The following is a 27669-nucleotide window of genomic DNA, read 5'->3' as shown; positions in this document are numbered from 1 at the left end:
AAAAGAGCAACTAAATCCATCTTGTAAAGATAAGGTGCAGGAATACCAGATGGCAGATTTACCATTATATGCTGGTGCTGAGTATTGCCTCCAAAAAAGGTCTGGAGTACTGACTCAGAAAAGGTCTAGTGGTGGAGTTGTATTTTTATGTTACAGTATGAACAGAATGCATTTTGTAATGAAAAAATCCAGTAGGAGACATAAAAAGTTCCAATTAAACATTCTCTTTATTGGGGCCTTGCTCCGAAGTGGCACAAGTGATAAACGCTTAGAGTGCTCATCAGCTGCTAATGAAAAGACCCAGAGTCACATGTTACACTTTTATTTGGATTTAGATCAACACCACAGATAAGATACTTTGGTCAAACACAAGAACAGATTGCTATGCTGCTCCTTCCTGGCTGCAATAAGTACAGTAATGTTTTAAAAAAAATATGCTGGTTCTCCTGGAACACCAAATGTAAATCTTGGATTGGCACATACATCTAATAAATATGCTGTTTGCACTTAGCACTTTAAAACGTAATTGCACATGCAAGATGTAACCGGGCTACTGGTCACCTTTGTCATGGTCCCTGTCCTATTTTTACTTTATAAGTTCTTTGCTTGTCTTTTTCCCAGCAAGAAGAAGAATATAATTTGCTGCTCTACTCAGTATTTCAGTGATTAATCTGCTTATTTTGACACGTTTAGCAGAGGTCACATTGAGGCCTTTCTGACAGAATTGGTATCTCCTCTACAGCTTGGCTTCAAGCACAGTGCAGGCGGCAATGGAAGTCCACTGAGGTGAGGTGAGCGAGGGGCGTGCCCAGAAGCTGACGAGGAGAGGAGAACATCAAGCGGAGATACAGTAGAGGGACAGGCGTGAATGCAGTTCTTACAATATCAAGAGTCAATATCACTACCACACAAATAATGACATATCAATAATATATTGTACAAGCTTATACAGCAACACATGTTGGTTTGCAACATCATACAGTTTAAATCTAAAGTGCACAGCCTCAATCTGAGGTGACAAAACAGTACTATCAATATAATAAAGGCAACACAATTACAGACACTATTTATTTCCTCTTACTTTATGTCCTCATATTACATTGAATCAATACTCCATTTATCTATTTTAGATGAAATTAAACTCACATTGCACTTCTTTTTTTGTCTTCAAGTATTTTAGAGACAGCAAAACCATATTGCTTTACAAACACAAGTTGGCCATTTAGGCAAAGTTAAAACCAAAACTTTAGTAGGGTTATAAGTAGACAGGTCAAAGCTGCAGAACTCTTACCAACACTTCCAGATGTTGGGGGAGAAAGGATAAATTTAAGTTTCCATGCCAGAGACACCTCTAAAGCTAAGGAATGACGCAGCAAATAATTTCTGCAAGAGCTGTGCCCATGGTTTCTAAAGAGGTTGTGAGGCTCTGTAGGGGTTGTTCTTTGGCAGATAATATCTTGACTTCATTGTAGACAAGGATGGAGTCCAGCATTATGAAATCCTTTGACAAACCAGTCTGTACCTAGACCCCATCCCTGTCACTCAGATTACAGTCATATTTAATTTAGGCCTTGTCTTGCAGACCTGTATATAAGACCTATAAGAAGTCTTCACCTTCTTAATGTAGCTGTGAGGTTTTCAATGTAATTTGGGACTACCCACAGCAGCAATAGTTTTGAGATAAGAATTTACTCAGATGTGACCTTTTTTTTTTAAATAGGCTTTTTAAACACAGAACACAGAAACCATCCAAACACAACCTTATTTCAGTCTTGGTTAGCACTGTATATTGATTGTGCGTCTGCTTAGGCCACGTGGGAAACATAATTAGGAATAATAGCAAGCTATTGTTGTACTGTAATTGATCTTATTAAGTGGTTGTAAGAGCTGCAGTCCTCTTGAGGTTTTTCAGTAACCAACCCTGGAGATGTACAATCCATATGACATGGAGAAAGAATGTATTACGTGGGCTTGTCTTTTAAAATAAGCAGTAATAAATATTTGAGGCACCTCCATCAAAAGAAAAAGAATCCCAGTTAATTTTTAGCTTCTGTACTTGCAGTTTCATAACCCATATAAAATAAAAATATATAGTTTACAAAATAGGATTTTTTATATATATATATATTTCCTTTTGTAAAACTATACTTATTTAAATACATTTGAAATGTTGCTATAGGTAAATTAGAAATTCTGTTCTAATACTACGAAAAAGGCAAAATCCTTTCACTTTTAAACATACAGCATGTATATTCTGCATCTCACCACCCCCTCCCACTCCCCCCAATCTGATTTTGTCATAATTTTGGGCAACTTTGGCATCATTCAGTCTGATTGCTGTTAATTTAAAGGAATTATTATGTTAAAATTTGGGGTAAAATTTTAAGTATCTTCTGGTCTTCCTCATTTGTCTCAATGAAGCTTTTTTGTGCAGCTAATTATTAAGGAGGCATTCTAAAACTCAGGAAAGGACTTTAAAGGAGCCATGTTTCTTGATTTTAAACTGTACTCTACTCCGACGCCACAATATAGAAATAGATTTACTTTGGAACAAACTACAAATACATTCGCACAGTTTGTGACAACTTAATTGTCTACTTAGAGGTCCAGGAACAGACTTTCACACCCAGTTATTATAAATCTTGTCCCAGGCGTTCTATTTCGTCAATCAGGAAATCAATGTCTTGGTGAGTGGCCGCAGGGTTGGAGATGACCATCCGGAAGAAGTTCACTTTGTCTCCCAGGGGCTGATAGCTCACCATGGTCGTGCCATACTCCATCATCCTGGCTTTTATCACTGGTGCCACCTGCAGAGCAACAGAAAGTAGGGGATGATGATGATGACTATTATTATTGTCATTATTATAATTATTTTCATTACTGTCATCACCCTAATTGTTACTAAAACAGAATAGACTTCCTTTTTTTTCTTAATAGGAGAGCTACAAGCAGCTGAAATGAAATTACACCAATACTAATAAAAACATTAACCTCCAATAAGGAATAAATGTCACATTGAAAAGGCATTCAGTTTTTCCTGTTTCTTTGTCAGGCTCTTTAACTGATGGGGGAAATTTCCCTCTGCTACTTCCTCAATATTGCTGACAGGGACACAGTAGCTGTTTTTTGTACTGCTCATAACATGGCTACAATTGTTTTCTTATGCTCGGGTGCTGTAGTGTTGTTGAGCTTTTGCTGCCCTTGCTGTGTTCAGTGACTGCAGTGCTCAGTACCTTCTGTGCATAAACACGGAGCAAATACAGGCTCTGGACATCGGGAAAAGCCAGGAAACGCCCCACCTGGGGACCAGAGCAGATTGGCCTGCAGTAAAATGACCATGGAGCTGTCCTTTGCCAGAACCTCACTTGCCCTGTGCCCTGGGAGATCACTCTGGGGACTGCCTGCCTGCAAGGCTTTCACTGCTCACCTTCATCAGGCGGCTCGTTCTCTCTTCGCCGTCCTCCATTCCTCGCAAGCTGGGAGGTATGTACCAAAAGCAGACATTGGTGTGCTGAGGCTAAGCACAGAATAATAATGGTTTATGTTGTAAGAAATGCTCATAAGATCTCAATTGCAATTAAGTTCATGTCTTCTCTCCCTCTCATACATCATCTTGTGACAACAGTCAATGGTTTTCATTATTGTGGTCCACTGAGAGTCATCATCATTATTAATGGAGAAAAGATAATTCTAAGCAATTTATTCCCAGGGTGTCAGATGCAGAAACACATCATCCAGCTGGGCAAATATATTTACGCCTTTCTGAAAGGCATCTGGATTTTGCAGCTCCTATCCCCTCCAGGGGCTGAAGGGATTGTGTGGTTAAGGCAAGAGTCTATTACAGATAATTTAGAGGTGAGGACCGTGTCATTTACTCTTATTATGTGACAGAATAATACAGAATCTGATTGTGTAAACAGGAGCCACAGGTGTTGCATAAGATAGACTAAGATTTTCTTACATTTAATGAAATTTATTACTTCTCAATTTTATTCAGCTAGCTGCTGTATTAATATGCATGCACCACAGTATCTTATCTCATTTAATGTCTATGGGACCACTAAGCAGAAAGGCATAAAAAACTAGTTGACATTTTTTGCATTTTTTGTGCATTTTGTGGGGTACTGTACACCTACTCCTAACAGACCATGCTGTTAGCAAATTGCAACTTGTTTTTACAACATAAGAGCTGGTACTCATTGTACCTCTGTGTGCTGTGTTAGGCTGAGATACCGGTGTTTTGTTTTGTTTCAGCAGGGTTAAACTGAGCAAACTGAGCACTTATGCATAGCTGCCTCATCTCCCTTGTCCCTGCATTCCATGAGGAAGGGAGGAACTGGCACAACATGAGATTTTGTTACAAGGGTCCCTGCTTTCTGTCTCATGCAGCTTGATTTGACCTGTTGGTGGCATCCCAATAGGTAATGAAGCAAACACTGCTGGCCAACTGAGAAAAAGAAGTTGCACTACATACCTTTCCATCAAACACCATTTCATACCCTTCTCTGTTCTTTATTTTATTGTATAGGTATTCAGCAAGTTCCAAGCACTTATCAATTTGTGCTTCAAATCCTGTGGTTCCCTTTACAGAGAAATGAAGAAAAGAAGTTACATAAATATCTGTTCTATGAATTAAAAGGGCAAAAGGACCATGCAATACTTGCCAACACATCAGCAGAAGTCACCTCTCAGAAGTGTCTGTGAGATCAAGGATCTGATTCTATGTGATAAGGACACTTTGATAAGCAGAGCTCATTTGTCTCTAGCTCTTCCCACTGGCACCCCTATAGCAAACTCTGCAAAATAAGCATCAGATACTTGCTTGGTTCTCAGGAATATTTTGCTGAGAATCTGAATAGCACCTTGAAGGGTACCTTTGGCAGATTTTGCAGAGAGGCTGAGGATGGTTTTGGACAGCTTGGACTGGCATGGAGGGGGGTGGTCTTAAGGAGGTGTGTAGTTCCAGACGTGGGGAGTCTCCCATTATTTTCAGGATAGGGGATTTTCATCTTCCAGGAATGATATGCTGGGGACTTTCCAAAATTTTTTTTTCTTTTTTACTTAAGCACAGAATGAGTAGATAAACTTTTAGAGCCCTGTCTGATGCCTGTGGAAATACTCACTTTGTGTGTGCAATACCACCCTGCCTCTCTAGTGTTCTTTCTTCTTTTCTAACAGATACCATACAAACTCAGAAGCTGTGTTTTAAGAGCTGCAGAAAAGCCTGCTTTTTCTTCCCTGGCAGAAGTCGTAATCCTCTCAGTGACATCATAATTGTTTCTGCAATCCCCAGCTGTGATGCCTCAAACAAAGGACGCAGCTTCAAGAGGGAGGAAGGGGAATAAACAGCTGGAATAGACAAACTCTTTAAGAAACACACACCCTGTTTTGTAATGTTAATATTACAAGCAGAGTGTGAAAAGAGAAAAAGCCATACAAGGCATATTGAAAAAATGGGCTTTAGGAGAAATGTCTCTGAGTAATAGATGCATGTCCCTGCTAAATCTGTTCTGGCAGTGCAGAACTGGCTTAAAAGCCCATGTCATTATCCCACTGTGTATAAAGATTTCAAAACAGAGTAGAGGTAGCCCTGGGAGAAAGGCTTGGAGTAAAAGAAACATGTGGCTAAAATCGCCTGCCACTCTGCAGACCACAGTCAGCACTACAGCTATTGCATCCTCCTTTACAGACTCCCACACCTCATCAGAGGTTTAATGAAGCACATGAGAATCTTTAAGGCTTCCAGGAAATGAAAACAGTGACGTCATCTCCTCTGAACCAAACTTAGGCAACCTCACATAATAGATTAAATAAATACACACAAGAACTTATTTAGCAATATAGATAAAAGTAATCACGAGAGCTAGTGTTTACAGATTTCCCAGTGAAGTTTTCCTCTACTCCTTCAAAAGATTACTTCATATCTACTACATGCAATTAGATATTGCCTAGGTATTCCAGTCTTGATTTGCCATGTATAATTTCTGAATATAATTAAAACATCTTTTTATGTCCAGAAATCTTTGTAACAACATTCCTAGGCATATGATTTATGCTGTTAGACTCCTACAGTTACACAAGGCAAATGCTATGCAAAGCCATACAGTTCAAGTTTCAAAATCATGTGTGCTGCTTTGAAGCTCCATCCTTAAAAGTATAAAACCCCCAGAAAATAATAATGTTCTTTCTTTCATGTCATATATGTGAAATTCAGGTCAGGTATTTTCTAAAATTATGATTACAGAAAAAAATATCCCTCAAGTGTATCTGGTGTGCATTATTTTAATACAAACAAATGTGTAGCAGGCAGTCCTACCTTTGCCCTCCACATCAGCCATAGCTTGAAGACATCAACATGCCGTCCACACTGCAGAGCCTTGTCTCCCGTGTCGTAGGACAGGTCGTAGTGCTTGTCTTGTTGAAAGAGGTAGGAAGCATGCATCTGATTGCAACTCTGCATCAATCCCTTATGGACACAGAGACACAAGCACATGGACGTCAGCACAGATTTGACTACTGCTTTGAGGGTTGCTTTGGGTGAAAGAACACCCAAATTCAGTCGGATATATGTCCAAGCACAAAAAGAAGATCAAAAACAAGCACAAAATTACACTTAGTTGCTCAATGGATTAATCCCTATCAGTGCCTAAGATGCCTTGGTACCTGATCCAGCAATGTGTAATCTACTCCCAGACCCAAATAATTTTTTAAAAAAGCTGGACATTGTGCCTCCTAGCATTCTTATGCTTAACTTAATTTTTGGACCTTGCCTTTTATTCTGTATTCTGGTTCCTTTTCCTCCTTTCTTTTGAAGGCTTCTTTTCTGAGTCAGACCAAGACAACTGGTGACTAATCTAAATAATATCACAGCACTTTGCAATTGCTTTGGTCTCTAAAATTCTCATTTTTATTGTTTTCTTTCTTTGTAGGAACAGTTCTCTTCTGCAAAGCCCTCAGCTGTAGATTGGATGCTTCAGCAGTATAGAAAGCTTTGAACAGACAGAAAAGCATATGGCCTTTAAAAACCCAGCTAGACCTATTTCTGGGCTGCAACATACCATTTTAAGAGGTAACTTTGTGGGAGGGACAGAAGCCAACAAGGTGAGGAAGCCTGGCTCATGAAAGCACGAGGTTTCCTTTTTAGCTTTTTAAGTAAAAGGCAGAGAGCCACATTCTGGCTCTAGTTAAGATCTCAACCAAGTTTATGGTATACCTTAGGGCTGTTGCCTAAAATGGCTATTTCTAGTCCAAGAAGAATCATAACATGACTGTTTATCATCAAGTCTAATCTTTATGTGTAACTCAAAACTGAGATAGCAAAATGAGAGAGGGAAAATAATTGACTTTCTCCTAATCTGAACCATCTGTTCTCACTAGAAGTCAGGGATGGTAGACTTCAGCTGGGCAGGCTTTGTCTTGGTGAACTGACCCAGAGGGCAAATAAAAGACAGTTTCTCTCTTTCTAAGTGTGATCACTTTGTATACAATCTGTTGTACAGCTGTTAGCAAAACAGCAACCAGCTTTTTGATAGCTGATCTATTAAGTGGTGGCTGTATGACAGCTGTCCCAGTCAGCGATAGTTATATGAAAATTACAGGCTTGAAGGGTAATTCAAATTCTAGCACTAAATGAAACGTTTACTTTTTATTCCAAGTGCACTTAGTGTTCCATTTTTACTTCCATGTGCTCCCAAGTGGATATATAGATCAAAGCTGGGTAGGGATATCGTAAAAGTCTAGAAATGATGCCTCGATTCTGGACCAAATGTTGTGCTGTATGTAAACCATGACTTTCACCCCAGGAGGACCAGAGTTCACCTGCAGTTACATCTTGTGCTACACAGCAACTGGTGGGGTTACACAGTCATGCAGCCATAACTCATCCATGGACATTTAGAATGGAAAGTCACAAAACTCTGTACAGATATAGCCATTGAATGCCTCATTTTTTGCTAGGTATCTGCTTTAATTCTGCAGTCGTGGATGAGGTATTTTCTCAGTTCCTGTTATAATCCTCAACACATTAGCAAGTATTAGCTATGGCACAGTTAAGAAGAAAATATCCAGGATTTCCAGAAGTAAAATGCCAGAAAGAAGCAGAGAAACACGTATATTGTGACATACCTCTTCTCTTACCAGCAGGGCTGAACACTGCAGTGGGACACCCATCATCTTGTGAGGGTTCCAGGTTACTGAGTTAGCCCTGGGACAGAAAACCACATGAAGCTCAGACATTGTACTGAACATTGTACAGACACTCTCCATGTGATGAAACCCCAGAGGCATTTAGAAATAATTAGAATAATACCAAACATGTAGCAATACTCACTTTTTTTCCTTTTTCTGAGCAACCAAAGCTGAAAATATTCATGACTGATATTAGGAAAGTAATGCCTTCACAGGGGACCTAATCCACTCCAGTTGGCTTTTGGATGATAATCCTGGCAAATTACCACAGGATAATTGCTCTATCCACTAAATTTAATCAGCATTAACTTTCTGGGGAGCCATCTATACTTTACAAACATAGGGCAAACTTCCTAAACACACGCACTTGACTGATGAACTTTCTAAAATTGCACAGTCAATTAAAGATGCAGATAGGAGGCTGGCAACCTAGCAGATCTCCCTCCCTCTGATTCCAGTTTCAGCAAGATATTAGTAACTAGCTCACACAGGCATTTTGAAAAATTCTTTTTAATACTTCTGGGTATCACTAAGTCTCTGAGTACCCTGGAAAAGTTGGCCTGAAGTAATCTTTCTTGTTGCTCTGATGACGGCAGATTTTCACAGCTCCCTAATTTTTGCTTGGCTACAGCAATTCACACAACTACAGTAATAAGCATGGAACTGACCCATCTTGCCAGAAAAAAAGTCTGATTCTGCCTCCCTTCAGGACACGTGTTGGAAAAACAGCTGCCAGCCTAGGTTTTGGGAACAAACAGAGAACTGACACAATACAGTCTAGAGAAGAGACATTTGGGACTGTGGTGAGGGCTGAATGGAAGATTGTCCAGTTTTTTATTATTTTAATTTTGTATTATGCTTGACTGGCTATTTTATAATTACTATTGTTAATATATGATGAGTTAGCTGATAAATGTATGTATTTTCATCCTATTTGGCAAGCTGTCAAGGACACAGTGCATGTGATTTTATCTAGTGCAGTGATTTGTATTTTGATATTTTGATGGTGTAAATCAGTCACCTGAGGCATAGGAATACTTAAAGGACACAACACAGATGTGAACAGAGGTGAGCATGCTAAAATCTAGCAGTGTTTTCCTTTGTAAGACTTGGAGACAGTGCTACAGGTTTATGCACCTCCTGCTAAATTTCTTCCACTCCTTCAAAGCAAGTGACTTCAAAATTCACATGGACATCAGGCAGTCTTTCTTCTGTGCTTTCTTCTTTGCTATTTTAATGTGATTGTGCAAGTGCCTGGTGCAAAATCTGTAGGGAACAGTCTTCCACAGGCAACATCTGGCCACTTGGCTTGACTTTTTGGGTATTTGGCAGCTTTTAATCAGCTCAGTCAGTCATCTGATTACAACACCAAAACTAATGGTTCTGAACATCCACTCAGGTCTATGAGTTTCCCTTGATATGATAGTTTTTATTTTTATTTGTGTCTATGCAAAATCAGATGGAAACTCTTTAAGAGATCTCTAAGTAACAATAGTGGTATGCATTTTCTCAAGCAAAAGGGTTACTTACTGACAACAGCCAGATGGGAATTATATGTCTAAAACATTTAATTTACCCTACATTATTTACCTAATTACATACCAATTGCATACAGAAAAAAATAATTATGTAAAATAAAAATCCACCATTTTTCATGTGTTATCAGTTATTTTGGGCTTCTGTCATCAGTATGTGTTTGAAGAAATTGCTGACCAAGACAAACGGTGAAGTAAAAAAATCTACAGGAATCCACAGATGTTTTCCAAAACCATGTCATGTTTGCCCAAATAACCGAACACCAAGAACTTATGTGATTTTTTGGCTATGGGTCAAAGATAGAAAAAAAAAAAAAATTCCTTTACAGATTTCAGATTTCATCAAATGCATGATAGGATAGATTAATCACTGGCAGAATCTGGTCCTCAGCCATCATTAAATACAGACTGATGCAATTGTTGACCAGCCACAGCCCCGGGAAGGATGCCCAGACCCTCTAAGGGAGCACTCACCCACTGCACACATGTTTTTCTCATGTAGCTGTGACCCCCTGCCTGAGCCTCTGGACAGGGGACACCAGGCTGGAACTCTTGATGCTGGCCAGACCTATTTACTCCACACACTGGGGCTCGTGCTTCCTTCAGCACCTTGAAATGTGCCATGGGGAGACTGGAGGTCACGGTAGGGACAGTCCTGCAACTCATCCTCCTGTGACAGGAGTCTTTCTGCTGGGCTGACTGTTACCAGAAGGATGTGAGCACTCAGGGCACAGTGTGCTGCAGTAAATGTTCCCTCTCCCACCAAACATGAGTAACAGCTTCAGTTCTCTTCTACTCAGACCTGTGATGACTCCATTATTTACCATGAAACAGAAAGGTCCTTAGAAGGTCTACTCTATAGGTTCCCACACTTGAGATCTGGACAAACTAAAATGAGCTGTTGTGTCCAGCAAGGAGAGGAACAACATTCAAAATACCAAATTTCCTTAATTCACTGCCAAACATATTGAGATAGTACTTATCAAAGCATTTAATAAAATCCATTGGAATTCTGGATCTAAAGCTATTATGTGGAAAATGCTCCAAAATGTATTTAACCTGAACTTCTCATTCCAGCACAATTTGGACAGCAATTTGAGAGGCAAACCCTTTGTTTCATACTCTGCCCTCAAAGCAAATGAGGTAGATTTTTGCTTGCTGGATATTTGTCCTTTTAATGCATGATATATAAATCTGGAGTGCTGTAGGCAGTCGTAACTAAATGAAATCAAAGGATCATTGGCTACTTTCCAAATTTTGCATGAGAGATGTATGAGAAAATAACTGAATCATCAAGGTATCCTCCCAATCTCCAGGACCATGATTAGGAAGTTGTTTGTAATTTTAATTGGCAAGGAACAGCAATTTGATTTAGTGATAAAGAAGAAGGAAGGGAATAATGCTTTACTCTTAAACATCATGAGCTTCAGTAAGTACAGAAATGCAAGTGACTCTATCCAGCCCAGTATACTGTCTCTAGAAAGTGGACTAAATAGGTGACTGGGAAGAATACAGACCAAGGCAAGCAGCTCTGAAACTTCTCTAAATGCTCTCTGAGCTGCCACTCATTTGTGGTTCACAGAAATCCTGGATAATTGTTGTCTTTCCTTGAATGTAGATAAATCTTAACATCCTATAGAAAGGATTTCCACAGCTTAACTAAATGTTTCTGAGTAACCAGCTGGTTTTAAGTTCAAGCTCAGTCCTTCCAGCCTGGACTAGCGTCACTTACATTCATCTGCATTATCTGCAATGTTTATGAGCTCATGACTACAACTGTGTATATATCCAGGCACAGATTTACAGAAGACATCAATAACACAGTCTGGAGAGGTCTGTTCTCTCCAGAAGTGACAGAGCAGGACATCTGTCCTAACTGCACGTGCACTCACATTTTATACTTGAAGTTTTATACTTCAGTGTACAAGACCTACATGATTCACTTCTTAGAGAAATGAAATTGCTAATTCATGTTGGATGCTGAATCAGAGAATGCTGCAGAAACTACTCTGGACCTGTGAATGCATGGTGGGAGAAGCAAGGAACACAAAACAAGCAAGGAATGTCTGCTGTTCATACTTCAAAACAAGCTGCGACACTACTGCAGCACAAAGGCACTCTGCAATGCTGCTTCTACTGGAAGGGCAGTTTGTATGATTTCTCCCAACTGTATCTCAGAGATAACACTGATCCTTAATTTTTACAGGCATTGCTATGGTAATCACGAGTATGCTAAAATGCATTTAATAAATGTCTTTCATTGATACTAATAAACCTTACCTTTCGACGCCATTTAACTTCCATTTGTGTTTCCTCGACATCAGGAGCCCACCACCCCATGCTCCCTGGAAGACAAGACACATTATCTTAATGAGAGCTCTGCTTTCCTCCGTGATGACATCTGTGCCTTCCCATCAGTTTGAGACCCTTTTTATCCCACTGATGTGGCACATGCCAAAATGACCAGGCAGATGGGGCCTGAGACATGAGCTGTGCTAACAATTTTCTTCCAGTAGCTTGGAAGCAGCAGTTAATAGCCCCTAATCCAGGCTCCCACCCTCATCATCTGCAAACCCCTCACTCGTCCCCTCCTCTGACACTGGCACACGGGGCTGCCCCATTCTGTAATTAACGACTTGCAGATCTGCTCCTGGGTCAACTGCCTTTTGTCTTGTAGTCACTAAGTTATAACAACAAACCAAGCTGGGATCTCAGCTGCTCTGGGGGATTTTCATCATATTTTGGATGCACTACTGCTTGCCCTCTACTCATTTGCTTTCCTCACGGAGATCAGGGACAAGCAGGTATTTCATGTGACTGAGAAGTATTTAAGGTAAATACAAATTCTTCCTTTGAATGGACTGATTTTGGCTGACACAGTAATTCAAAATAAAGACTCCCAGACCTATGGGAAGTCAATTACCAAGCCTTTTGGAGAAAGGATTTGCAAAAATTACATAGAAGATATTCTAGGGCTGAAAGATGATCCTTCAGAAAGATTTCTTGGCAAGAGCCTGGATAAAGCTAAGAAGCCAATCTGATAAATTTCCCTAGCACTTGCATTAACCTGATCAGCAATTTGCAGTACTTTATTCCAGACAAATGTATCCTTTTCCTTATATATTTGTTTTGCAGCTGCTGCAGAAGCTGAGCCAGTGCTCAGTATAATTCTTACATATTTCTTTACTAATAGCATTTAAAGATAAAGCTGAAAACCAAAAGCACTAAAACTAGGTCAATTTAAGTGTCACAGTTGCTACAGGTACAACTTCAGTCCCAGTTCCTAAAATATCCCCCTGACCTGAGCCTTTCAGAGGAGTGGGAAATCAGTGCTTGAATGTTAGACTTAATTACAGGAACCAAATACAACGGGTTTTGATCAAGCTGACACTCTCTGAAATGAACAAACTAATGTTAATACACCTTGTAATCCAGCCGTCCACGTATGATGGTACTTACATCCACGTGCATCCAGATTTTGTATTTCTTGCAGATGTCTGCAATAGCTATGAGAGGATCAAATGCCCCATACACTGTTGTCCCAGCTGTGGCACTCACCAGAAAAGGAACAAATCCCTGCAAGAAAGCAAAGAGACATTATGCGTGGTCAGAGTGCTGCAGCCCCCTCATCCCATGGCAGACCCAGCTCTCCTTGTGCTGCCCCCACAGTGTCTGCCAGAGGCCATCCCTGCTGCGGTACACTGGTTTTCTCCACGTTTAGATGCCAGCGATATTATAGTTTCTACCTTAAGGTGGCAGCAAACTTCCAAACCAGTATCCTCCATTTATTACGCTGCATGAGATGGATAAGGGCTCAACAGAACGATTCTGCTTCACACCACCTGCCTGAAACAAAAAAGTCTGCACTGCAGGATGTCACATAAACAAACCTCAACCAGGCACCACGGTGAGAGAAGCATTTCTGGCGGGCTGTGCCCTGGGCTGCACTGCCATTATCCCAGCGAGCGTCTGGCCGTGTGGCGCCCCAGTTTTGTCAGGGAACATCGAGTCTGAGGGATGCTCCTGGGGCAGTGGGCAGGGGAGGTGTGGGGCTCCAGCCCTTCCCTCGGGCAGAGCAGCAGCTCCAAGGGAGCAGCCTCCACGGAGGCCAGGGAGCATCTCGAACTCCCTCTGCTAAATCCGTGCCTCACAGCACAGCGCTCACCAGCCATCACTTCTGCACTGGGAGAACTGGCGTCTGCTAGAATTTATAGCAGTGCTTCATTTTCATTTCATTTTTAGTTTTGTTGGTTTCATTAGGAGTATTTAGAGGTCAAGAGTGGCTACTTTTTTTTTTTTTTTTTTTTTTTTGCAGAACTGGGGTCCAAACCATCAAAAACTCCAAACTTCCTTCTGCGACAGTCAGCTGCTTTGAATGGCACTCTGTTACAATTTTGCCTTATTTTTTTAATCTACTGTATTGCTTTTATTGGAAAAAATGTGCTTTTAATGAAGATTTGTGTTATTAATCAGGTTTGGCTGCTGTGTGTCTAGTGAATATAAATTTTGAAAGCACTGAAGGGCTGAGTTCATTGCATACTTTAATCTGATGTTTTAATTCTAGTTTCTTCTAGTGAACAAGTACAAAAGTATGTGCATTTTTAAAAGGTACATAGATTTTAGTTCACCTTCCATTGATTTGGTGAGTCTATGAAAAGTATTTTCAAGGCATCAGAATAAAACAAATTTCCCAAAATGATGACTCAAGTTTTGACAATATTCAGCTGAGAACCTGCATCATTGTCTGACAATATAGAAGAGGAGGATGTTATGCAAAACATCATATAAAAAAGAAAGCCAAATAGCTCATGGATATTATAAAGTAGTTTTAAACCTATTTTATCAGCAACTCTTGCCTCATTAATTGGCAGGCTACATTTCTCAGAAATAAATCAAAACTTAATGGGCAAGCCTGTGTAGATTTACTAAGGAAAGCAAACAACTGGCTTTACCATTCTTCGGGGTTTTTCATCTTTGGAAGCAGAAAAGCTGGTAAACTTACTTTTTGTTTGGCTTCAACAATTCTTCTTTCAAGGTCTGATGGGATCATTTTCCCTCTGGAGCAAGAGAGAGTTATATCAGTAACTTGTTCCTGAAATCAACTTTTGCTGTTACTTCTTCACTTAACAGGAAACCCAAAGAAGGAGCAAAGTGACATTTTTTGGCCATGAGTTATGCTTCATTGAAGAGCAGAGAAAGACTCTGTCCATTAGGCTGAGTTTTTACCCTATTTATTTAGTCAATATTTGCATCAATATAGTGATGGTAACTGACAGAAAGTATCTTGTGGCCACCCCATTAAAGACTGATGCTACTCCTTGGAGCCTCTTGGTCCTGTCTGAAGTTACAGTCCTGGGAATAAGCTTCAGTCTCCCAGGGAGAGGCTCAGCCCAATGTCCCAAGAAGTTCACTGGGTGCCAAATCCCATGGTCCTCCCTCAGCAGGCACAGAAAATGCCAGCTGAGCTGCACAGCCTTGAGCAGTGCAGCTCAGTGGTGCTGTCAGCAGCTGTCTCTGTGATCCCTTCCCAGGGATGAACATGTTTCAGGGTGACTTTCCCACGGTTTAGTGAATTACATGTTTGCATTTGCTGGGAGCAGGGTGTGAGAAGCTGCCAGTCTATACTTGCTAAATGCACTGTCAGGCTCTTTGCACTGACTGTATTTGCAACACCTACAGTATGAACCATCCACTTCAGATTCAGTCAGGTAAGGCTTGAAGGCTAATTTAGGAAATCCTGTATATTAATTAGGTTCGAGATAAAACAGTGCTGATACTGAATATTAAGGCTATGGTTTTCTTTGCTTTAGACACAAGCAAGTCTGTAAAAGAAGAAGCAGTATGAATACCAGCAATACAAGCATGATAGTTTCCCGTGTTACAGAAATAAAATCTTCACTGGCTTTGAATGTTGTACATTTAGATTGCTATAAATTTTTAAAGACCTTTTAAAGACTGTCAGATTTTTCTTTCACTAGGCCCTCATTCCTGCTGCTATAAAAAAAAGAACCTTAATTAAAGCTCAAAATGAAGTGGAAACTAATAAACCCATTCGTTTTAGTTTTCTTTTGCATTAAACCCTTGAACTGTTTTCATGAAATTGGGATGCGTGTCCTTTTTTAAAAATTCTTAATTTATTGTAATAAAATACTATTGGTTTTGTAAGCTTCCATCCTCACATAGCTTACAGTAAGATGGCATTTTTTTAAGTAGAAATGGGTTTGTACTGCTGAGGTTTTTTTGCAAAATTTCTTCTGCACATTCAAAACAGTAAAATATGGAAAGAGGAACTAAAAATAAAAAGCTCTAAATCTAAAAATTAACCCAAATTTTTCTTGTAGAAGTGCAAGGAAGTTCTAAAGAGTAATCAATTCCTTGTGAGCTCCTCCCAGACACATCTACATGATCAGAGAAAAGCAGTAGTAGTCTAATGCTCAAAAAATATTCCTGGGATCATTAGAGGAATAAAGAAAATAAAACCATGTCAAAGGAGGGCAATGAGTTTCTCTTCAAAACATAATTTAGATGTTGATCTTTAATAGTTGCTGATTTAGTGAGCTTGTACATAGAAACATACGCAGAACTGAGCAGATGCTTTCACTGCCCAAATTTTTTTACCAAAACAAGAATTATCCAGCCCCATGTCACATCAAGTAGATGCAAAAAATACATGAGTGTCAGTGTCGAGCAGTGTCAAGGTTTACCAGCTAAACAAGGCAAACTTGGCAGGTGTGGGCCAGAATGGGATAGAGGCACCAGGAAGTGTGCTTGGTCACACGTTGAACAAGATACCAACGTGCTCCTTCCACAGACCCACATCTTCACAGAGGCTCTTCTCCACCACACCAGCCCACATCCTATGCAAACAATCTGCTCTGTCTCTGTGCTGTCTGTGGTGTCCCTGTGGTGTCTGAGACACACAGCAATCCTGCTGCTTACTTCAGCGTGGGCAGGCCAACCTTTGTGGTCTCCACAGAAAACCATGACGCTGAACTTGCACAAGGAGAAAAAGAAGGCAAGGCTTCATTGATCCACATCTATCTCTAGTGAATAGAAACAACTGGGGATTTATTTTGATATGTGTTGGTTGCTCTGACGTCATTAAATCCTCTTAAAGGTGTGTTCAGTCTTTTGTTAATAAAGAGATAATAGGACCATAAGTCAATATGCAGGCACTGTGATAAGCACTGTAAATTGCTTACTTGATGCTTGTTTTTTAATGTAGGAGTAGAGTACTTTGAGACCAGCAAAGCCTTCCATTTCTGTGAGAGATGTAATTAATTCAATACCTTATAACAGTGAGGGACTCAAATAGCATTTTTTATCAGAAAGACTATCAATAGAATCAGGAAGAATTGTTCTATTAATTTTTTGTAGCATAGAAACTGTTCTCCCTAAACCTGAAAATTTTTATCAGAACATGTTGATTTTGTTAATGTACTTTTTTCGCAAAATAGGTTTTCACAGAGAATTGAAATCTTTAAGTTGGGTGAATTAAGCAGTAAGTTATCTACCACCCTTTCTCAGAGGCTTTGTGAGCTGCAGATCAGCTGCCTCCTGAACTGTTGGTTGCCAGGGACCACCATCCTTCCTGGCCTATGCTTCCCACAATGCTGCCAAGATCCTTCTCTTCACATCCTATCACAAACACATCCCTACCAAGGGCACTGAGGGAAATGCAGTCCAGCTGAGAAAGATGAATTATGCTAGGAAATGTTCCTAAATATTTTATTCCTATAAAAGACCCACTGCAGCTCATTTTAATGGATCAAAATGTGAGAGTCTGACTTGACCAAAAGAAGCTTCCTCCTGGTTTCTTGGCACAAAACTAATATCAGTTACATTAGTTTGATATCCTGTTTCACATCAGAATGAAAGAAAAAAAACATATCAGTAACCTCTGAGGAAAGGAACTTTAAAGATATTTTATGAACTCTGAAAATGGACCAATAAAGAAGCTACTAACAGAGCCAGTTCCTCAAGTGGGATAAATTAGTGTAGAGCTGATGAAGATGACAGTGCTATGACAAATTATGCCAACTGCTGACCACATCCTGCATACTCTCTCTGAGATGAGCACCTGATGATCCTCTGTTTTGCACCACAATAAAAGGTGTATTTGACATCTTTACTTACCTTTCATCACATCTAATCAAAATCACACTATCTGTACCAATACCCAAGGCTGCAGCTCCTTTCTTCACAGAAAAGTGACTCTGAAAAAATAAATGTATTATTATTTATTTGTTTTATTATTTGTTTTTTAATCTAATATAAAACACTACACTGTTGCAAATCCTTCAGCAAAAAGTCCCACAAGGCATTCAAAGCCCTTTTGGAAACTGATCACTGTAATTTGAGGCTTCAAAGCAGGTCACTACCATCAGCTGGAGAAACAGTGATCACTCTAATCTGGGTTTGATCCTGGAATATTACATACACAACTGTGGTCCATGCTGGACCTTGATGCATACTTGCAGCTTCTATTACTTGTACAGATTCAGCTACGAGCTTGATTTAGTGAAACAAAATAGTCTTCCCTAGAGAATTAATTTACTTTGGGAAGTCCAGAATCATGTGCTACAATGTACCTTCTGCCCAGAAGAAAAGAGAGAAACGTATATAGGAAGCCTAATTGTGATGTCATGCCACTGAAAGCCAGAAATAACTCCTACTAATTAACAGAGCTACTGAAGTTTAAAATAAGAATAGGAGTATTATTATTATTATTATTATTATTATTATTATTATTATTATAGTAAGACTAAATAATCTGCATGTACAAAATAAAATGTGTACATTACATACTGGAGTGCATGTTGGCCTAATTTTCTCTTGCTCATAGGACTTAACTCCCAAGCCAGTGTTGGTGTATAATCCTAAATTGAAACCCAGTGACTACAATAATGTAACAGTTTTATATCAAATTATAGCCCAAATAATTTGATTTTGTATTAACTCAAACCCAGCTGTTAACAATATTGTCTAAAGTAATTTTAACTACAGTTTATTAAACATTTGAAAAATGGAAATTCTTTAGATACTACAGTATCATTAGCCTAGGATGCAACACTATAAAAAAGATCCAGAAGACAAAAACCTAATAAGGCTTTTTAAGTGTCCAGAGCATTAAAGAAGAAAGGAAGACCTGGTCTGCAGGTCACAAAGGAAAGAAGTAATCACTACTGCTTTGTGAAGGGAGTATTGGCAAGCAGCAGGGGGAGAGACTGGCACATGGTTACATGTGTGGACTTCACTTAAAGGCCATGAGGGCACAGATTCACTGCATGCTAAAGGACTCTATATATTATGAACACTTTGAAAATTACAGTAATTCTAAACCAACTTAATGAAAGAAGTATAAGAGTAGAAGAACTGCAACATGTACATCCAACTTCAGAAGTAAAAAACCTCTGTGTTTTAAAAATTGCTCAGGGAGTAGTTTTCATTGAGTCTTAAGTGCTATGGTTAAGATTGCTGTGGTTAAGAGTTTCCAGTACAAATTCCTTTTTTTAGTATGACTGTATTTTCACCATTTTGGCTGAAATTCTTAACATTTTCATGATGTCTGCTGATTTTTTCAATATCCAAAGATTTTTAAGAAGTTCAGATTGCTCTTAAGTCATGTTTCACTGATGATACATGAACAATTTGAAAATACTTTCTCAGGCAAATATTTTTAATACTAGATTTATTTTTTAAATGCACTGGGTTGGTACAGCTTTTGCCTGTGGCATATGGCTGCAGTATATGACCAATGTGTATTGAGCAGCCCTTGAACATGTTGCCTAGATGCAAAATCAGTTTTTGAAGTACTAGTACAGCAAACCACCCCAGTCCCTGAACTAAGCATGCTCTGAAAAGTAAGCATAGCACATTGGACCAACTCTCACATGAACTGATGATAAATGAAACACATACTCATCACTTAGATGAGCCACAGGGGATTTGTGCCTGTGCTTAAGTGTTCTGCTGTCCTAGACTTGGTCCCTTGCAGGTAGCCTAACCAAGCTAACATCACCAAGTAGGCTTCTTCTGGGGGGAAAAGACACCCCCAGACAAAGATTCATCTTTATAAGGGTGGCTGATTTGGAGTGGGTACTGAATGACATCAGGGGAAGAAGTTTCTACCCCTTCTCTCTGAACAAAGTCCTGTGATATCCGCTGTGGGAATGGGAAGTGTACAACATCTGCAGCCACCAGTGCTCCAGGCACTGCATATGTTTAACACCAGACATCATCCAGCCTATTAAAGCCACTGGCCACTTGTATGTTCACCTTGAAGTTTGCTTTGTTGTTTTTCTAAGCTGGGAGTCACAAGATGCTGGAAGTATTTACATACTGAACATCATAGCTCAGCCATCACACTGACATTTTTCATGGTATGTTATTTACTTCACAAAACTGAATTTTTGAACAAATGCATTTCTATGAGTTTCATCAGCTTCACTAAATTCAGTGGACTTTTTCCCAGCACAAATGCACTGTATATGAAGGCTTGGATTGTGACCAATCCAAAACCCTCTAAATATCAAAGATACAAAAGCCCTGTTCCCAGCCCTGTGGGCCTCCCTGAGCCCTATGGGGCAGCAGTGCAACTTTGTGAGAGCAGGAAGGAGAAGAGGCCATTAAATGCCTTTTGGCAGGAGGAGGCTTATAAAAAATTCCCAAGTTTAGGGAAGTATCTTAGAACTTTGCAAAAATTTAAAACAGAGCAAAAATACTGCCAGTATCATGACAGTTCACAGGTATGCTCTATGAAGATTGAATTGAATTAATATACTTAAAATTTTTCAATCTGTTTTTTATTCATGTACTACACAAACTGATGTGCACATACTGGTGGTGTAAATATATAATTGCAGGTAGAGATTTAGGATTGAAAAGTCACAGATATATTTCACTGGGGTTTCAGTTGATGACATTACATTCATTAATTTTGCTCCTTACTCCACACTAGTTAAAAAAGATTTACTGTTGCAATTTATTTTCCTACTAAAAACCAGAACTATTTAAAGTGCCTTAAAAAAAGAAAAGACAGATTTAAATGGTCTACTATGAGGAAAGAAATTAAACCCATGTGTTGAAAGGCATCTCATGGAATATGGCCAAGTACAGCTGCCTTGCTAAGAAGTCTCATGGCACTGTAAAAGAGCACTGGGGAAAAAAAATTAATGTAGTGCTGATAGCTCAGTTGCCTGAAGGCTTTTTACAGACTGAAGGGAATTCAGTGGTCAGGAACCAAGACTGGTTTACAGATAAATTGGGAAGAAATACAGAAGTCTATGCACAGAAGGGCAAATGCAATTACAATTTCTAAACAAACTGAATATGAAATCTGTGTACACAGTCACAGACATATGAATACTGTTCTTTCCATGTTTTAGGGCAACACCACAGGGATTACTCCAAGTGCTTGAGAGGCTCTGAAAGACCAAGAATGAAAGCAAAATAGAAAAAATATAGTTGTAGAAACAAAGAAAACTTTCACAATTATAAGTATTAAACTTTGGTTTAATATTCCTGTGATGGTGCTGAAAGTTTGGTTGCCTGTGTAATATAATGGCAAACACAGAAAACTATAAAGGTCAAAGAGACGAAAAGGTTTGCAGAAATAAACCTGATCAGACAGAACTATTCACAGATGATTTAACTGGGCTAACAAGGAAGGACATTAAATGTGACCCCTTTGCAAATACCAGGGCTACAGACTTTTCAGACACACCAAGAAGGGAGCTGGAACGCCGCCTTTCCCAACACAGCTGTGTAAGAGCTACATGGATCTGCAGCCTTATGGTGGGAGAACCAGGGAACAAAGGGAGGACAGGTACGGGCTGCCTGATGCCAGTCCTGATGGAAAAGCCAGGCCTGGGGACACTGGAAGGTCTGGAGGTCTGTCCTGGGCTGGCAGACAGAGGAGGACACACAGGTGAGAATGGGCTGTCACTTTGGCTTCCTGGTTTCCTCCCTCTCTCTCCTCATGCGTAGCAAAGAGTGCATGGAAGACTGCAAATACATCCCCAGTAGAGAGGAACTTAATTTCTATATGAAAAGAAATGTGGTAAAATTCAGTGGTGAAGAAGAAGGTATGGATATTAGTGACTAAGAGCGTACTGACAGTCAGAAAAAAAATCAGTGATTCTGAGCCAGGGGAATTTTCCCTTTATGTAAAATTTCAAATGCCGTTAGGTATAGGTTTGTTCCCCTGATAGCAATTTTTACATGGTTAGCTTTGTAAGGTAGAGACAATGTAAATGTATTACATGTGCAATAATGAATAGGCCTCCTGAAAAATGGAAGAATAATTAAAAATGCGATGATGCTGAAAAGTACAGCATTGTTATCTAAAGTGCTTCAATATACAGATGCTTCTATTTTTATAGCTTGCTAAATTACTTGCTCATCAGCTGGCATGGTTGAAGCTGTCACGAACAACCATCCTAATGCCATAAGCCCCACAGGGCATGGCTGTTTTTTCAGATTGCTGCTTCTCCTAGCTTACATAAATCCAGAGTGGCATGAGCTTTGTGGAGGTGGCTTATCAGTAACCAGCTCCCAAATGCTGAGAAAGCTAAGACAGACATCCTGCAGCTGAAACTCCCCCAAGGTCTGTCACTGGCAGCCTAGTGCCCAGAGACTGGGACCCTCAGCCTCACCTTATCACCTATTCACCAGCAAAGGAGAACACACTTTGCTATTTATTTCTCTTGGGCTTTAGGCATTGTGCAATCCCTGGATATGTAAGCTGGGCTATTTCTCTCTTAATAATCAAAAAATATGTTGCTAGTTCAGGCTTGTTGTTTGGGCTCCCACAAAGGTGGGGAAGAAAAGGTACCTCCAGAAGGCACTGATCTCTTAAGGCTTTGGCACCTGTTTTAGACTTAAGATGAGTTGCCTTCTGCAGATCTTGCTCTTTTTTTATTGGCCATAAAAAGTGTATAGACTAATTTAGATTAAATATTTACACTTCAGGTGATTAACATTAAGCAACATTAATCCTATCTTTATCATCTGATTTCAAGCCACAGCTTCTCCTTCAGTTACCTACAAAAAAAAGCATACTGTGTCCTATACAAATCTTAAATACACTGCAATGAGAGATATATTTGCTATGGTTTCATTTACCTACTGCTATTCATTTTTTAAAGTTACTTGTTTGTATCAGGTGAGAAATGAGGACATTAATGTTTCTGAAAATACTACTATGCACATCTTTGGCATTTTTCAAACACATAACTTCATGCTGCTTTTCTAATCAGAAAGAGTAATTTGTTTTTTTTCTAGTGCAGATAGTTTTGTAGCATTGTACATGATAAGAAACGTTGCGCTGAGTTCAGGAGGATATTGTAGCAGTGTAAAAGCCACAAGGTATTGACCAGATGAAGGATTAGACCCAAATGATGATTTTCTCCTTTAGGACTGACTACATTAGAACACTACTTTTCTAGAAAATGCTTTTACTTTGATTTGAATGGGATACCTGAATTAAGTTGTTTCTCAAATAAGACCAAATTTCCAGTTTCCCCCAGCTTCAAATACCACAAAAAATAATTTTCCAGTTATTATGCAGTAAGTAATGCAAAGAAAAAAATGTGTGACTCTATCAGTTTGATTTTAAATTTTCTTAGGTGGAAACAAATCTAATTCCTACTCACTCTGTATGCCGAGTGTAATTTACAGCTTTGTAGTCTATGCTACAAAATAGAAAACAGGACTTTCAGGCTCCTCAAAGCTTCCTCTGGAAGCAGCACCTCACACAACACCCCTTGGACTGCTTCTGGCAGGTGGCAGTTCTGCAGTGTCTCCTAACTTGCAGGGACAGAGGGCAACACTACGTATCATGGAAGTGGTAGACTAGAAATCAGATTTTCATTCATTGCACACAGAAACCAACCCAAAATCTTCCATAGCCTGTGTGAAATTGTCTATATCAAGCTACAGACACAGAAGTCACTTTTTAATTTCCTCCTGCATCAGCACCAAGAAGCTTCATAGTAAGCTTCTGGAACTGTTCAGATAAAAACTTCCTGAAGCCACTCTTCTCCCACAGATACTGGAATCATTTGACATACTCCCTACAACTAATGGGGTTTATTCACAAAGGGAAAGCAGCATGCATGAAGCTGAAGAGGTGATTTACTGCTAACTGCCTCCTCTGATCTAGCTGCTGTGTGGATGATGAGTGCACTGTTACTGGGAGGGTGCTCTGCTACCGCCCCAGACAAGCCACCTCTCCCAGTGCTCACCCATAGGATGAGGTTTCTCCAAGTGTGTCCAGCTCCAGCTGTCTACAATGCTGATACCTGGAGAGCCAACAGACCACCCTTTCCTTCAGCACATGCCAGAGCTGCACTCCTAGCGAAGACTTCAGCAGCAGTGCAGATGGAGAGATGCCAGAGGCAAGGAGAGCCCCCTCTGTGTCCTCTGTGGTCTCTAACTGGATGAAGGGGTCCCTTACTGTCAGATTAGACTGAATCACCTGCCAGTTCTTAGCTCTGCACTTTGTTTTCTAAACCTATGATAAGGAAGAGTGTTGCTATCCCCTCACTGAGCACCTGACAAGATGTTCCTTCTTAGGGGACTTCTAGATGAGCGGGAAAGTAAGAAAGCTGTTGTGAACTCCATGAGAATAGTCTTGCTGGGTTGGACAACAGAGAAGATGAAAAAAGATTCTGTCTTTCCAATTATGACCAGCCTTTTTTTCATTCTCTGAGCTATGGATTAAGCCCACACAATCCCCAATTAATCATGTCCACAGAAATTATGCAAGTCTCTTAAAGCCATTTTCCTACTATCAATGAAAAGGGACAAAGGCTGTTTTGTGACTTGAACCCACCTATCTCTCTACAGCTAAACTTCCCCTTTGCACACTTTTCCTCCTCAGGGCAGCATGACTGTCCTTTTGCCTCCTAATGCCTGCTCCATATAATTTCCATCTACTATTGGATACTCTTTAAGACAGTTCTGGTTGGGCAGGTCAAAATTACAGTAGGTAATTGGTTAAAATTTAATAGGCCTTCACAAATGGAACAACTAAAATATTCTGAGAAAGAGCCATCCCTTTCAGCAGCTTTCTCCATGCTGAAAAAGGGATGTACTCCTCTGAACAGTTACAGCAGCCTAAAGCTGATATGCTGGAACACAGTGGGAGGCCTCCACTTTAGATTTTTCACTGTATTTGAAATGATAGACTGAAATAGGTTTTTACAACTGGCATCCATCACTTTTCCCCCTCTGAGTCAAGGTCTCTTGCATCATGTGCAGTCCAGAACAGCTGCCCTGAAGGACATCACTGCTCCTGCAACAGTGCAAATGAAAGAAGACTGATGATGTCCTGATGAATACAGAGGACTGAATTAAATCCTGACTGCAAGTGTGTCTCAGTGAAATCAAACCTACCCAAGACCTACCCAAGTAGTTGCAGAGTACTTCACCATCACTAGTGAAACAGAAACAAACAGCAGCAGAGAGTGCTAAGTTATAGGCTGGGGAAAATTTGCTGTCTGGGAACATGCACAGTTGGAATAGTCACATAACCTATTTTAGGCACCAAATGTAGGTTGTGTTATATGAGGAGGCTCACTGGTCAGTGCACAGAAGTAGGTGAAGCCCTCCCAAAGGTGATTTAGAACATTGAAATCCATGAATATTTAGGTTCCTAATTTGGATGCTCTGAGTTTCTCTCCAGAGGTGCTTCTCTTCACTGGTTGTGCAGAGAGTGTAGCTCCTAATTTTGGAACATGATGCACTCCTAAATTAGGGAAGTAATTACTTAAAAGCTGTGAATTACTCCTCCCTTCCCTTCTTTCCAACTGGCAGCTGAACCTGTAATGGCATCAGACTAAGCCAGATTCTGATTACAGTAGTAGTGGTGGCAACTGTGACACAGCTTCATTCATTTATAGTACAGGAAGCTCTAGACATAGTAATGAAAATAAAGTCTCATCTGGGATGCTGAAATTCTTTGCTAAGAATTGCTGATATTAAAATCTTTGCATTTGACTGAAAATTTCAAAACCAAAATCTGAGTTTCTAAACACATACAGTTACTTTAAGTTTTGTTTACTATCACACCATGCATGCAGAGCATTGGGAAATGATACTATGGATCTGCTGCTCCAGCTAGATCCCTACAAATCTATGGGGCCTGATCTCTACAAATCTATGGGCCTGAATTCTCAAAGAGCTGGCTGAAGTAATCACAAAGCCTTTCTCACTGATTTTTGAGTGGTCTTGTGAATCTAGAGAGGTCCCAGCTGACTGGAAGCTGGAGAACATCATCCCAACTTCCAAGAAGGGCAAGAAGAAGGACCCCAGAAACTACAAGCCTATTAGTTTCACTTCAGTAGCTGATAAATTCACAGAAAAGATTATTCTGGGAAGTACTGAAACACAGCACCTGGAATACTGAAACACAACACCTGGAGGACAGCACAGTCATTGGTCAGAGCCAGCACGGCTTCATGGAGCCTTACTTGTCAAACCTGATTTCCCTCTACAACAGGGTAACCCACTGACCTAGGAAAGCCAGCAGATGTGCTTTGGACTTCAGCAAATCTTTCAATACTGTCTCTCAGAGTTTCCTTCTGAAGAAAGCATCCAGCTCACAGCTGGACCATCCTGTTACACAATGGGTGACCAAAGGGATCATGGGTTGGGCACAAAGGGTTACAGAGGATGGGGTGACCTCAAACTGGTGACCTGCTACTACTGGAGTTCCAAAGGACTCCATCCTCATCTCTGTGCTCTTTACCACCTTCATTAATGACTTGGACACATCCCTTCCACAATGACTTGGAAGGGATTAACTCCCTCATAGGCAGAGAGACCTCAATAAATTAAGAGGACTGGGAAATCACCAATCATATGAAGTTTGACAAGGGAAAGTGCCAGATTATTCACCTGGGATGGGGCAGCCCTGGTTGTGTGTGGAGATCGGGCAATGAGAGGCTGGAGAGCTGTGCCACAGAAAGGGACCTGGGCCAGCAGTGCCCAGCAGCCAGGAGAGCCAGCCCTGTCCTGGGGGGCATCAGGCACAGCATGGCCAGCTGGGCAAGGGAGGGATCGTCCTGCTCTGCTCTGCACTGGGGCAGCCTCCCTTTGGATATTACATGCAGTTTTGGGTGCCATAGTATTAAAAAGAAATTAAGCTGCTAGAGGGTGTCCAAGGAGAGCCTCCGAGGATGGTGAAGGGTCTGGAGGGGAATCTGTATGAGGAGTGGCTGGCTTCACTTGGTCTGTTCAGCCTGGAGGAGAGACTGAAGGGAGATCTCAGTGTGGTCTTCAACATCCTCACAAGGGGAGGCAAAGGAGCAGGTACTGATCTCTTCCCTTTCATGATCAGTGACAGGACATGAGGGAAGGCACGAAGATGAGTTAAGGGAAGCTTAAGTTTAATATCTAGAAAAGGTCTTTCACCCAGAAAGTGGTTGAGCATGGTAATAGTTCTCCAGTGAGGTGGTCACCAGCACCAAGCTCAAGAATCTTTTGGACAATGCTCTCAGGCACATAATGTGATTTTTGGGGTGTCCTGCAAAGGGCCAGGAAATGGACTTTATGATCCTGATGGATCCCTACCTACTCAGGGTGTTCTATGATTCTACAATCTGCTTTTTCCATGGCCATTGTCTTTCAAGAGCATCCAACTGTGGCAGAGAGAAACCTCAGTCAGGCCAAGAAGTCTTAAAGTAGGTAGATCATCAACATGATGTGATAAATGAGACAAATGACATTTGCATATCTGAAGTGTCTGTTCAGGTCCTGCATGACACTTCCTATCTTAAAAAGGATTGTACTTCCAGGCCTCTGTAATTTCTGCAACAGCTTCTGCTGTTTTGAGGGTTAAACCATGATCCCATATCCTTTGGACAATTAAGGCTTAAAGGGTCCTGTCTTCACATGATGCAGTTTCTTAACTTCTCTAGAAGATGAGAATATACTTTTTATG

The 27669-nt window shown here is 40.3% G+C and overlaps 1 protein-coding gene across 1 annotated transcript in view; it reads right to left on the bottom strand.

Annotated features, from left to right (window-relative positions):
- Positions 1 to 208: 208 nt before the first annotated feature.
- Positions 209 to 27669, bottom strand: part of GAD2 (glutamate decarboxylase 2) — a 40757-nt gene continuing 13296 nt past the window's right edge. Inside the window, exons 8-16 of the mRNA XM_021533111.3 lie at positions 17859 to 17938; positions 14725 to 14779; positions 13182 to 13298; positions 12003 to 12067; positions 8125 to 8203; positions 6317 to 6466; positions 4475 to 4582; positions 3428 to 3517; positions 209 to 2807 (exon numbers count right to left, since the gene is read on the bottom strand). Coding sequence (XP_021388786.1) covers positions 2634 to 2807; positions 3428 to 3517; positions 4475 to 4582; positions 6317 to 6466; positions 8125 to 8203; positions 12003 to 12067; positions 13182 to 13298; positions 14725 to 14779; positions 17859 to 17938 — 918 coding nt within the window. The 3' untranslated portion in view covers positions 209 to 2633. The remainder of the gene's footprint in view (positions 2808 to 3427; positions 3518 to 4474; positions 4583 to 6316; positions 6467 to 8124; positions 8204 to 12002; positions 12068 to 13181; positions 13299 to 14724; positions 14780 to 17858; positions 17939 to 27669) is intronic.

This window comes from Lonchura striata, chromosome 1 (genome assembly GCF_046129695.1).
Source record: "Lonchura striata isolate bLonStr1 chromosome 1, bLonStr1.mat, whole genome shotgun sequence".
Classification (NCBI taxonomy): Eukaryota; Metazoa; Chordata; class Aves; order Passeriformes; family Estrildidae; genus Lonchura; species Lonchura striata.
This window is presented reverse-complemented; position numbering and strand designations above follow the sequence as displayed.